Source organism: Macrosteles quadrilineatus, unplaced genomic scaffold (genome assembly GCF_028750875.1).
Source record: "Macrosteles quadrilineatus isolate MER2022 unplaced genomic scaffold, UCM_ALF_1.0 Scaffold_1__1_contigs__length_201487025, whole genome shotgun sequence".
Lineage (NCBI taxonomy): Eukaryota > Metazoa > Arthropoda > Insecta > Hemiptera > Cicadellidae > Macrosteles > Macrosteles quadrilineatus.
This window is the reverse complement of record NW_026542594.1, coordinates 192,987,257-192,998,931: the sequence shown is the minus strand read 5'-3', so window position 1 is coordinate 192,998,931 and position 11,675 is coordinate 192,987,257. Positions and strand designations below refer to the sequence as shown.

Genomic DNA, 11,675 nt, shown 5'->3' with positions numbered 1-11,675 from the left:
TGTCATAGCAACGGGAGTTGAGAGAACAGCCTACATAGAGGAATTCGTCTTTGCATGATAAAGGCAAAGAAAATATGCTAACACTGTAATTTAATATGCAATGTATAACTATTCATTTATAAAATATGTTACACATTTTCATCAAATAATTATTATATACTTGCGTACATTCAATCTAAATTACATGTTTTATTTTTAACAGTATATTTCTCTAGAAGAAAAATAAGACATTTTAAACAGCCGCGGCATCAGTAGAGAGGACAAGAAGACAACAACAGCAAAGCAGAAAAGAAGGCAGAAGGCAGGAGTAAGAAGAAGGAACAAAGTAAACATAACTTCAGTCTCAGTCTTCGTCTTTTCGTCATCTTTTCTTTAACTTGACATTTGAGATTTGACAACCTCAACTTTTACCTAGCGAACGTGAGACGTGTAATTTTATAAACATGGTTGTCCGTCAGTATAATGATGAGCTTCAATATTTGGAAAAGCTTACCCCTCATAGCTGGAAAATCAAAAAGGGCTTCCAGCCAAATATGAATGTAAGTAACTTACATTGAACTTAGCAGCTAGCTTGTAGCCGGTTTTAAGGTTATGATCATGGTCAGATAATAGGATATCTATTCTTTTTTTAAATATTTACTTCAAGCCTACCATTGGGATTTAGTCCAATTAGTACCTATTAGATATTTAGGAGTTAAACATTTTTCCTCCAATTTTGTCGTAGGCCTAACCAGCTTCCTTTTGATCTAGGCCTAGTGTCTACCTAGGCCTAACTTAGGCCTAGGCTATGCCTTTTTAATAATTAGTCCACTTAAAAAAACATTCTAAATTTAATGTGTTGATTAATTATTAATTTTAATTGTATATGTTTTTCCAGGTAGAAGGTATCTTTTATGTCAACAACCATTTAGAGAAGTTGATGTTTGATGAGTTGCGCAATGCTTGTCGGCCTGGGATGGTTGGCGGATTTTTGCCTGGAATGAAGCAGATTGCTAATGTCGCTGCTCTACCTGGCATTGTTGGGAAATCTATTGGTCTACCTGATGTTCATTCAGGATATGGTTTTGCAATAGGTTTGTTCCTCATTCATTTGTCTTTAGAATATTGAAATCACTTGGCTGAATAGGGTCTACTGTTTAAGTTAACTTATTAGCCTAATTTCAAAGTAGGGTAACTTAAGTTTCAAAGAAATTTAACAAAGTATCTAGATGTTTGAAAATTGTTGACCGAACATAACTTGCTGTATGTTAGGGAGCCTATGCCTAGGCCTATCTTATATATTTAAAAAAAATTGGTTTTTCTTTTCTGAGTTCGTTTGGCTCTTCTACCAGACCGATTCTCATTATTGTGGTCTTGAATTGAAGGTATGCACGCACAGATTTGCTATCAAGCATCGGCTTATATTTATTTATAATCCCACTCGGCTTAAATACGTAAAGGAAATTTCCTCCCCATGTATTTCTTATGGGAGTTAAATTTGGGTTTTCTTAGCCGAGTTCGTTTGGCTCTTCTACCACACCGATTTTCATTATTAAGGCCTCAAATTGAAGCTATGCACACACAGATTTACCATCAAGCATCGGCATATATTTATCTATAATACTCGGCTTATACGTAAACGACATTTCCTCCCACTGTATTTCTTTTGGGAGTTAAATTTGGGTTTTCTTTGCCGAGTTCGTTTGGCTCTTCTACCCGGCCGATTTTCATGATTGAGGTCTCAAATTGAAGGAATGCACAGACAGATTTGCCATCAAGCATCAGCATATAATTAGCCTATCTATAATCCCACTCGGCTTTTAAACGAAATTTGCTCTCCATGTATTTCTTATGGGAGTTAAATTTGGGTTTTCTTTGCCGAGTTCGTTTGGCTCTTCTACCAGACCAATTTTCATGATTGGGGTCTCAAATTGAAGCTATGCACACACAGATTTGCCATCAAGCATCGGCATATATTTATCTATAATACCACTCGGCTTAAACGTAGGGAAACAAAATTTTCTCCCCATATATTTCTTATGAGAGTTAAATTTGGTATTCCGTTTCCGAGATCGTTTGGCTCTTCTCCCCGACCGATTTTCATGATTGAGGTCTCAAATTGAAGGTATGATCGCACATATATGCCATCAATCTTCGGCATATATGGTATTTACCTACTGTACCTATTACTCGACCAAAAAAACATAGGCTAGCCTAATTTGATTAATTTTTTAATTCTTACTTCAATTTAAGATGTATTCACTAGTTATAATTATATACCGGTAATCCTATATATATTTTGTTCTCAGAACCTTCAGTGAAATACGTATATAACTTATATAAACATATATAACTTACGTATATAACTTATAACTTATAGCTTTCATTCAAGCTATAAGTTATAAAAATCGGATGCGTTTCAAGCAAACGCAAGGTGAACAACCAACATAAAAATTATTTTTCACAAGGTTTTTCTATGATTAAAAATCAATCCCTCCAGTATTGTTTACGTTTTTTTATATGTTTTAGACACAAAATAATCAGTAAATTATAGGCTTTAATTTGAGCTAATTGATAATTTGAATCAGTTAAGCTCAAGATACTGGATCACTCAATCAGAAATCATAAATTTGATTATTTCTCGGATATTATATTTATTTGAACGCTGCGGAGCAGCATGGGTCCTCTAGTAGGTATATAATTTAAGTTTAGCCTAAGCCTATAAAGTTTATATATTTTTTTTTTAATATATTTTGAACTTTCTCAACAAATGTTAAATAGGCAAGGACATTTTTTTACTCCGGCATCTGAGCAGCATAGCCTACTCCAAAATCAAATCTATTGTGGATGGATTTTTTATTGAATTTTTGCATTACCTAGGATTTGTTTTGGCAATTTTATTCCGTATCTACAATGGTTAAAAATTTAATTTTTATATGTCTACGTTACTACCTACAGTTTTTTTCACGCTGAATCCGAAAATGCAATCAGTTTTTGTCAGAGAGATTCCATAGTGGTTGTAAAACGACGGTTAAAATTACAAATCTAAGGTTCATTGAGCGGTAATGAAATGAAATTAAATGAAAAATGTCTTTATTTAAGAGGCGAAGTTAGGACTTGTAGGCTAAGTCCTCTCTACCACTTAACCTCTAAAACATAGGCCTAAATAAATAAAAACTTATTCACTTATATAAGTACTGTAAATTTAAATAATCTAAAGTGCTACATTAAATAAGTAAACATAAAGAAATTAAAATTTAGTAATCCTAAAAAAATCCCATTCACATAAGCCCCCAACAACCCCTCACACCAGCGCCAGAGACTCACTCATGCCTGTTGCTCAATATAATAGATTTAATCTCTGCCCCAAACCTCGTACGGTTTTCTATGGATTTAATTTGGTCAGGAAGATGGTACTGATGGTAATATGGTGGCCTTCAGGACACCGGACGGGTCCGTAATCCCTATGTGAACTGACAACTGAGAAGAGCAAACTAAACAGCTGTTCATACTCAACTTAATGGAAACGATTTGTTTGCAGACTTATCAGATCTTATATAGGCATGTGGGGAAAAGGTAGGTCAGGTTTTATGCGGATTCGTGGCTGTATTAAAGTGTTTTGAAGTTAGGTTAGATTATGAAGGTGAAGTCAAACTGTTTTTGCTCAATTGAAATGGTGGCTGAAACACAACAAAATAACAATTTAAGTATTAACTTAATATAAATTACACGGAATAAGTGACTAAATTATGACCCATAAAAAATGTTGTGTTATGAATCATTAACTCGCAGTACAAGAAAGTAGGCCTATGCTGATTCTTATGATGTGTTGATTTGGACAATTTTGTTTGTTCAGGTAATATGGCAGCATTTGACATGGATGATCCAAAGTCCGTAGTTTCTCCTGGCGGTGTAGGTTTTGACATCAACTGTGGTGTTCGATTGCTGCGTACCAACCTGATGGAGAAGGACGTTCAACCTGTCAAAGTAAGTAAATATACCTACCAACATCAAACATGTAATGGATTCTTTAGCTAGGCATATTCTCATTTAGGCCTACAAAAAAGAATAGGCCTTCTCATGCCCATCATGTATCACGCTCCTCATCATGTATCATGTATGTACTCCTGAGTAAAGATTTATGACAAAAACAGGGATTCACCTATACAATATCAATCAAAAACATCGTTTAAAATCTAGGCCAGGGTAAGAAGCAATAAAAAATCCAACATTTGGTTATTTGACAATTAGATAACATACCCAGCTTTCATCGGACATCATCAGAGTTAAGTAAATTAGGTACCATTACCAAAGAATTAGTTGGTCGTAAGTCTGTTTCTGTTACCATTTATGACCGATTTGGTTTCAAACAAGTTTATGCCTAATCCTTAAATCGCCTTCAAAGTTATCTATGTACACATTTGTTCTAATGCAAGCCTTGCAGGGGATACATTAAAAAGGAATTATATTCATTGTAAAGTTGATTTCTTTATCAAGTCGTAACCTACTACAACTACTTCAATGCTTTAGTCTAAGGTGAGTTGTGTGCTTGTGTTGTAGGAACAGTTGGCTCAGAGCATGTTTGACCACATCCCAGTAGGCGTGGGGTCCAAGGGGATCATCCCTATGACAGCCCGGGACCTGGAGGAAGCTCTGGAGATGGGTATGGACTGGAGTCTGAGGGAAGGCTACGTCTGGGCGGAGGACAAGGAACACTGCGAGGAGTACGGCCGCATGCTCACAGCTGACCCGGCTAAAGTCAGCATGCGAGCCAAGAAGCGGGGCTTGCCTCAGGTATTATCTGGTGAAATTCTATGTAGCCTATATTCAGTGTTTGTCTTGTTTTTGCAATGAATACATAAAAGTTAGTGGGTTAATAGATTTGTGTTTAAAAGTAATTGTTACTGGATTCATCTGAGACTTTCACTAACCGAGATAATCTCTGTGCAAACTACCTTTGTTAATCGGGAGTGTACTGTACCTTGATTGTCACTATCGTAAATTAACCTAATCAAATCTAAACATCACAGTGCTCTTTAAAAGAGTGGCAACCCTTTTTATCAAATTACCTATAGCAGGAAATCATTATTTATCAAATTAAATATTTATTCAATATTTATATTGAATAAAAGTTCCATCCATTAATACAGTAAACCCTCGTTAATCCGGACCCCATTAATACGGACTTCGCTTAATACGGACTTCGCTTAATCCGGACAGCCATTGGATCGCAGTTTTAATGCGCAGAATGCTGATTAGTAGCACGCGATCGTCACTGTACGACTGCGCCCGGCGATGTGAGTGTGCCGAGTGCGGGCGGATGGTGGAGGGGGCAGTCACAGGCAAGGCGTACGTGCCGTTGCCATGGTTACTGTCACAGCGCAAGGCGTACGTGCCGTTGCCATGGATACTGTCAGCCAATAGTAGCTCAGTCACACGATTGTGTTCCTCCTGCTCGTGTCAGGCCGTCAGTTGCTCCACAGAGGTCATAGAGGTAGCACTGCTGTGTACTGTTTCTAACCATTACGTTTTAGTTGCGTTGTTACGAGTTTTTGTAATTGTGCGTGGGTTTGTGTGTAATGTGAACTGTATTTGAGGTGTGTTAATGTAAGATTAGAAATGTCTTTAAGTAAACCAGTGGATTGTAAAAAACGAAAACACGTGTCTCTGCCTCTTAATGATAAATTGAAAATTATAGAAAAACTTGAAGATGGAGCTACTGTTTCAAGCATTTGTACAGAATATAAAATAGCGAAACAGACAGTCTCAGACATAAGAAAGAAAAAGGACAACCTGAGAAAATTTGTTCTTAAGTTTAATGTTGAAAAAGAGGCAAGTTCAGTGAAAAAAATGTGTCTTCCTTCAGATCCATCCCTGGACGATGCTGTTTATAAATGGTTTTGCCAACTTCGTTCTTCTGGAATGACTGTATGAGGGATTGAAATTCAAGCTGCTGCAGAAAGATTAGCTAAACAGTTAAACATTACAGGCTTTAAAGCTAGTTCAGGATGGCTGTTCAGGTTCAGAAGGCGCCATAACATCACAAACAAAAAAGTCTGTGGAGAAAGTCTCAGTGCAAATGTTGATGAAGTTGAGCCATTCAGAATTCAATTGGATGAACTTTTAAAAACAGGACAAATACAGCTGTCACAACTCTACAATTATGATGAGACTGGGTTGTATTGGAGAGCATTACCCGACACAACCCAAGCCTCTAAAGCTGAAAAAAACACACCGGGAAGAAAGATTAGTAAGAATAGAGTTTCTGCATTGTTATGTGCAAACGCTGATGGAAGTCACATGCTGAAACCTGTGATTGTGGGTAAAAGTAAACAGCCTCGGGCTATAAAGAATGTAATGGACAAGCTACCAGTGCACTACTTCAGTTCAAAAAGTGCCTGGTTTACTTCAGACATCACAATGGAGTGGTTCCACAAAAAGGCAGTTCCAGAAATTATAAAACATCAAACGGAAGTTTTAAAAATTCCTAAAGATGAAGTGAAGGCCCTAGTTTTACTTGACAACTGTCCTGCACATCCATCAGTAGAAAAAATGACAAGTGAGGACGGAAAAATTAAATGTATGTTTTTGCCAGCCAACACTACATCATTAATCCAGCCTATGGATCAAGGCGTTATCTACGCAGTTAAACGCCTATACAAAAAGAAGCTTTTGCATGAAATTTTGGAAGTCGAGGAACCAGCTGAAGGAGAAGAAGACAGAAGAGGTGAAAAGACATTGCAGAATCTGAAAGAGTACAACATCAGATCGATGATCTTCAATTTTGCAGCGGCTGTGAGAGAGCTGAAGCCATCAACGATAGTAAACTCGTGGAAGAAGCTTCTCACTAATAAAGATGATGAGCCGGACACCGCTGGGTTGGAAACTGAAGATTTCCACAACGCTCTTATCAATGGTGGTGAGCGTGCAGTTACCCTAGATGACATTGAGCTGTGGTTGGAAGAAGATGATCAAGATCCAGGCCACCACATTTTGACAGAAGAGGAAATTGCTGAAAGCGTAACAGTGGCAGAAGAAGATGACGACGATGAAGCAGATGACATAAATCCCAAGCCTAAACTAAGTGAAGTGAAAGATCACATTGATTGTGTCATTAAATATGTTTCCGAAAGTAGCAATGAGCAGGTCTCTGGATATTATGAACATTTAAGACATTTGCGCCATCTCATTGTACAAGAAATTAACACAAAAGGAAGGCAAATGAAGATCAACTCCTTCTTCAAACCAGTGAAACCAGTTCAGTCACGTGAGGACGAACCTCAACCCTCATGTTCAAAGTAATTTTGTCTTTTTTCGTTGTCTCATTTTTTGTATGGACGTAAGTAAATACCAAGTGTATATTTTTGTTCAAATGTAACTACTGTATGTACTGTTTGTACAAAATGTATTTTTATATTCAGAATATACATAAAGTTTATCTGCAAAAGGTGTTTCATTATATACCAGGGGTACCCAAAAATCACTGTCTTTCTTCTTTACGATTATTTGTTATAATCCGGACTTTCGTTAATCCGGACGACTTGGAGCCCCAATTAGTCCGGTTTAATGAGGGTTTAGTGTATGTTTTAATACATTAGGCTAGATTGTAAGTTCTTTGCAGGACTGTACCCAAAAATCTTATACCTTTAACCCAAATTTGTTTTCCTGACTTCTTTCTAGAGTGTGTTGAAGATATGGTAGGAGGTAGATTTATCTTCAAACTAGGCCTACTACTGTACCTGAAAAAGTCCTATATTCAAATGAATTATCAGTGTTGTGTTCTTGTAACGATTTATTGTGTATCCTGGACTCTTAACTAACTGAAATAAGCTTGCCAAATTAGTCCCTTTAAAATAAATCATAACTATAGACTATTCTGTGAGTGTAGAAATACTATTTTCATCACTATATTTTAGCCATGAGTGTTGAATGTGTGTTTTTGTATGCAGCTAGGAACGTTAGGAGCTGGCAACCACTACGCAGAGATCCAAGTTGTAGACGAGATCTTTGACAAGTGGGCCGCCAGCAAGATGGGGATAGAGTGCAAGGGACAGATCTGCGTAATGATTCACTCGGGAAGTCGTGGCTTCGGACACCAAGTAGCTACAGATGCTCTGGTCGAGATGGAGAAGGCCATGAAGAGAGACAACATAGAGACAAATGACCGACAGCTGGCTTGCGCTAGGATCAAATCCGTCGAGGGACAAAACTATCTCAAGGCCATGTCGGCTGCCGCCAACTTTGCGTGGGTCAATCGTTCTTCTATGACTTTCCTCAGTCGACAGGTAATTTATATTTACACAGGCCAATCGTGATTAATTGTATGATTACATCTTGTTAGGTTCTTAAACCTGTGTATTTCATAAATAACGTAAGGTAGGTGTATAAAAAGTGAGCAGAAAAGGAGGGTGTTTTTTTTTAAACCATTAATTTTGTTGTACCATCTGTGTTACCCAAAAATATTAAATCAACTAACAAGGTTTACATAATGACTATTATTTGTGCTACAGTTGGTCTATAATGTTTTGGATCAATCTTTCAGGCATTCGCCAAGCAGTTCAATATGACCCCAGATGATTTGGACATGCACGTCATTTACGATGTTTCTCACAATATTGCCAAAATTGAGGAGCATGTCGTTGATGGGAAGAGGAAAACTCTGCTCGTCCACAGAAAGGTAGATAAATTAGCCTTTAGATTGCTTATTGCGATAAAACTTACTTACCATTTCTCGTCTCTTGTGTGTGTTACTTTGTATGCAACTTTCAACACATAATTGTGTATATTGTGCAAGCCCTAGACTTGCGTTACTATTCTGAGGAGGTTCTCAACAAGTATTAACTAAACATGAACCTATACAATCATTTTTTTACAAAAAATGCATGGCCATAGGCTACAATTAATAATCACTCCCCGGCTGTGGGGTGAGGTCTAGAATTTGTTTATTTGTATCAGAAATGCTGTTTTGTATAAAAAAAATTAGGCTAGTTCAAAATTCTTATCAGGTTCAGGTATTTTTGGTTGGATTTTAAAAGACAGCCAAAAACTTTACTTTGGATAGGACGGGCTTACCTCAATAAAACGGATAAAGATAAAAAAGTGACACAAATTATTTTATTGTGTAGCCACTGACCTATTGTTTCAAGGTCGCTGTTATTAGAAAGAGATCAGCGGTGTTTCACTCTTTCGTTCTAACAGTTGTGACATTACAAAAATAATAGGGTATTCACAATGACCTATTACCAAGGTAATAGGTGACACTTAAGTAACAGTATTATTCATCTCATTTTCTTAAATAACACCCACCTCTATGTTGTACAGGGGTCCACTAGAGCCTTTCCTCCACACCACCCGCTGATCCCAGTAGACTATCAGCTGACTGGACAACCAGTGCTGATTGGAGGCACCATGGGGACTTGCAGCTACGTGTTGACTGGCACTGAACAAGGCATGGAGGAGACCTTTGGCTCAACCTGTCATGGCGCGGTCAGTACTACCACGAGAAACTCAACATTTTGCACAATTGTTTTGAGAAAAGTCAGTCGTAGCTTTTTGATGGTTTGAAACTGAACCAAGCCGTGCTTGTGGGATTTACTTAGGTAGGGATCTGCAGGCCAGATTTTTGCTCTTGGGTCTTAAAATCGGGTTGCTTTGGAAAGCACTGATTTTTATATTATTAATTGTGATACTGTAATCTGTTTTTACAAAATTGTACATGAATGTGCCCAAATAAAGATGTAGGCCTGTCGTGATCATCTTCCACGGTCACAGTAAAGTGAAAAACATCTTCTGGGATCATGGCGAAATCAAAAACATTGTCTGTGGTTACGGCAAAATCGTCGTCATCTGCGGTCACGCTAAATTGTAAACGTCTTCCGCTGTCCTGGTGAAATCGTGAACCTTCATTAACCTTGATTTGAAGTGTCAAAGCTTTTAAAAATGTTTTTATTATGACAGTAATCCTTGTCTTTACAAATAATTTTCTTGATCCACTTTTACCAGTAGATTTAGTCAAAGATTTATAATTTTGTAAGTAAAGGAGTTGCTGATAGTTCTGTTTTGCCTTCAGGGTCGAGCGCTTTCAAGAGCAAAATCAAGACAAAACTTGGACTACACAGATGTTCTACGCAAGCTGGAAGAACAGGTTAGACTATAGACTTTTATAACCAGTATCAGACCTATCTTGTTGATTTATGTGTGGAAACTTTACTATTTGAGTTTACACAATTTCATCCTTGGGGTAATGTGTATGGTGTGTGTTGTAGGGTATCAGTATTAGAGTGGCTTCACCCAAGCTGGTCATGGAGGAGGCCCCAGAGTCGTACAAGAACGTGACGGATGTTGTGGACACTTGTCACGCAGCAGGCATCAGTCGCAAGGCCATCAAGTTGCGACCGATAGCCGTCATCAAGGGTTGAACACCTACACCTGGTTATAGGTATTTTTACGATGGCTATTACCTGTGCATGTGAGTAAAATTGTGTATAAACATTTCCTACCAAATATTTAGTATTTAAGTCTGGCACATGTTTACCTGATGTTTTAAACTGCATTTGTAATTCTTATTTTCTATTTTCAGAGACTGATTCAGCTGATGGAATGTTGATAAAATCATCTTGTATGCTGTTAAACCAACTAAAAAAAAATGAAACAACTGTATTTCTTATGAAGAATTTAATTTATCTACGTAGATTCAGCTCTAAAACCCATTTAATTATATAAAGTATGTAATCTAATGTACATAATTAGGCCTAGTATTTATTTACTATTCTCTGCAGCCTTTAGCTTTTGTACTTTATTTTGTAATATATTATCTTTGTTTTCAAAAAAAGTCTTTTCTTCGCCTTCTCTTAATTATTGGACTTGTAATTAATATGTTCTTTAGTTAAAAATTTAAAAAAAAATTTGTGGTTTAAGTTAGCGTAGAATTTGCGTGACTAGTGAACCGTTGATAAAAATGAATCATCCGAGTTATCGTGAATTGTGCGCGATTAGCCTATAAAATATGATACAGTCACAGTGAATCGTAAAATACTAAGGAATTATCCAAGTTGACGTGGAGTGTGCAGCTTCTAATATTATAGTTGTGAATATTTATAGTTCTTAGTATTTAACTACAATTTATCCCCCCCTCCTCTTCCCCTCTCGCACAGTTTTGTGCCATTTTTCCTCTTTGATTGTCACAAATAAAATGTGTAATTGCTCTGGTGTCCAACAAATGATTGATCCAGGTATATACAGAATAGCGTTGTCGTTATTTAACATAATAGGTTACTTATGGTAATCCTGTTATTGAAGTGTCACCTATCACTCTGGTAATAGATTACTGAGAATACCCTATTATTTTTGTCATCTGAACTGTCTAAACAAATTAATGGAAAAACTACGTGTCCTGTTGTTAGCGTCTTCTGTTAATAATAGTGATCATCACGAAATAATAGTACCTTGGTAATATAATATTGAGAATGCGATTATTTTTGTGTCGTCTGAACTGCTAGAAGGAGCGAGTGGAATAACAATGATCGTGTTTTCCTATGATTGACGAGCATCACAAAACATTATGGTGTTTTGGTTCTACGATTTTTTAGTACCACCGACTCACCTTATAAACATGGAGTTTGAGGGTTATTTTGTTTGTGTTTCTACTCCATTGACATTTTTACGCTTTAAGGGAACGGTCCAACCCCTGGTTGGGT

The 11,675-nt window shown here is 37.0% G+C and overlaps 1 protein-coding gene across 2 annotated transcripts; it reads left to right on the top strand.

Moving 5' to 3' along the window:
- Positions 1–355: 355 nt before the first annotated feature.
- On the top strand, positions 356–10,767 carry LOC128983425 (RNA-splicing ligase RtcB homolog). Of its 2 annotated transcripts, none has more exons than XR_008489847.1 (10): positions 356–539; positions 878–1,073; positions 3,836–3,966; positions 4,540–4,773; positions 7,929–8,264; positions 8,522–8,656; positions 9,301–9,465; positions 10,049–10,123; positions 10,245–10,447; positions 10,559–10,767. XR_008489847.1 is itself a non-coding variant. In XM_054402711.1 (10 exons), exons 1-9 carry the CDS (start codon positions 444–446, stop codon positions 10,395–10,397), a joined length of 1,521 nt encoding a protein of 506 aa, XP_054258686.1. In that variant the 5' UTR covers positions 356–443; the 3' UTR covers positions 10,398–10,417; positions 10,559–10,767. The 2 variants fall into 2 exon arrangements, 1 of the variants encoding a protein (XP_054258686.1); XM_054402711.1 differs by having other exon boundaries at positions 10,245–10,417.
- Positions 10,768–11,675: the final 908 nt, after the last annotated feature.

Coding starts and splice junctions, on each gene's coding strand:
- LOC128983425 (XM_054402711.1), top strand. CDS start 444: ATGGTTGTCCGTCAGTATAATGATGAGCTTCAATATTTGGAAAAGCTT. Junction 3,967..4,539: donor AGGACGTTCAACCTGTCAAA/GTAAGTAAATAT, acceptor CTTGTGTTGTAG/GAACAGTTGGCTCAGAGCAT. Junction 4,774..7,928: donor AGAAGCGGGGCTTGCCTCAG/GTATTATCTGGT, acceptor TTTTGTATGCAG/CTAGGAACGTTAGGAGCTGG.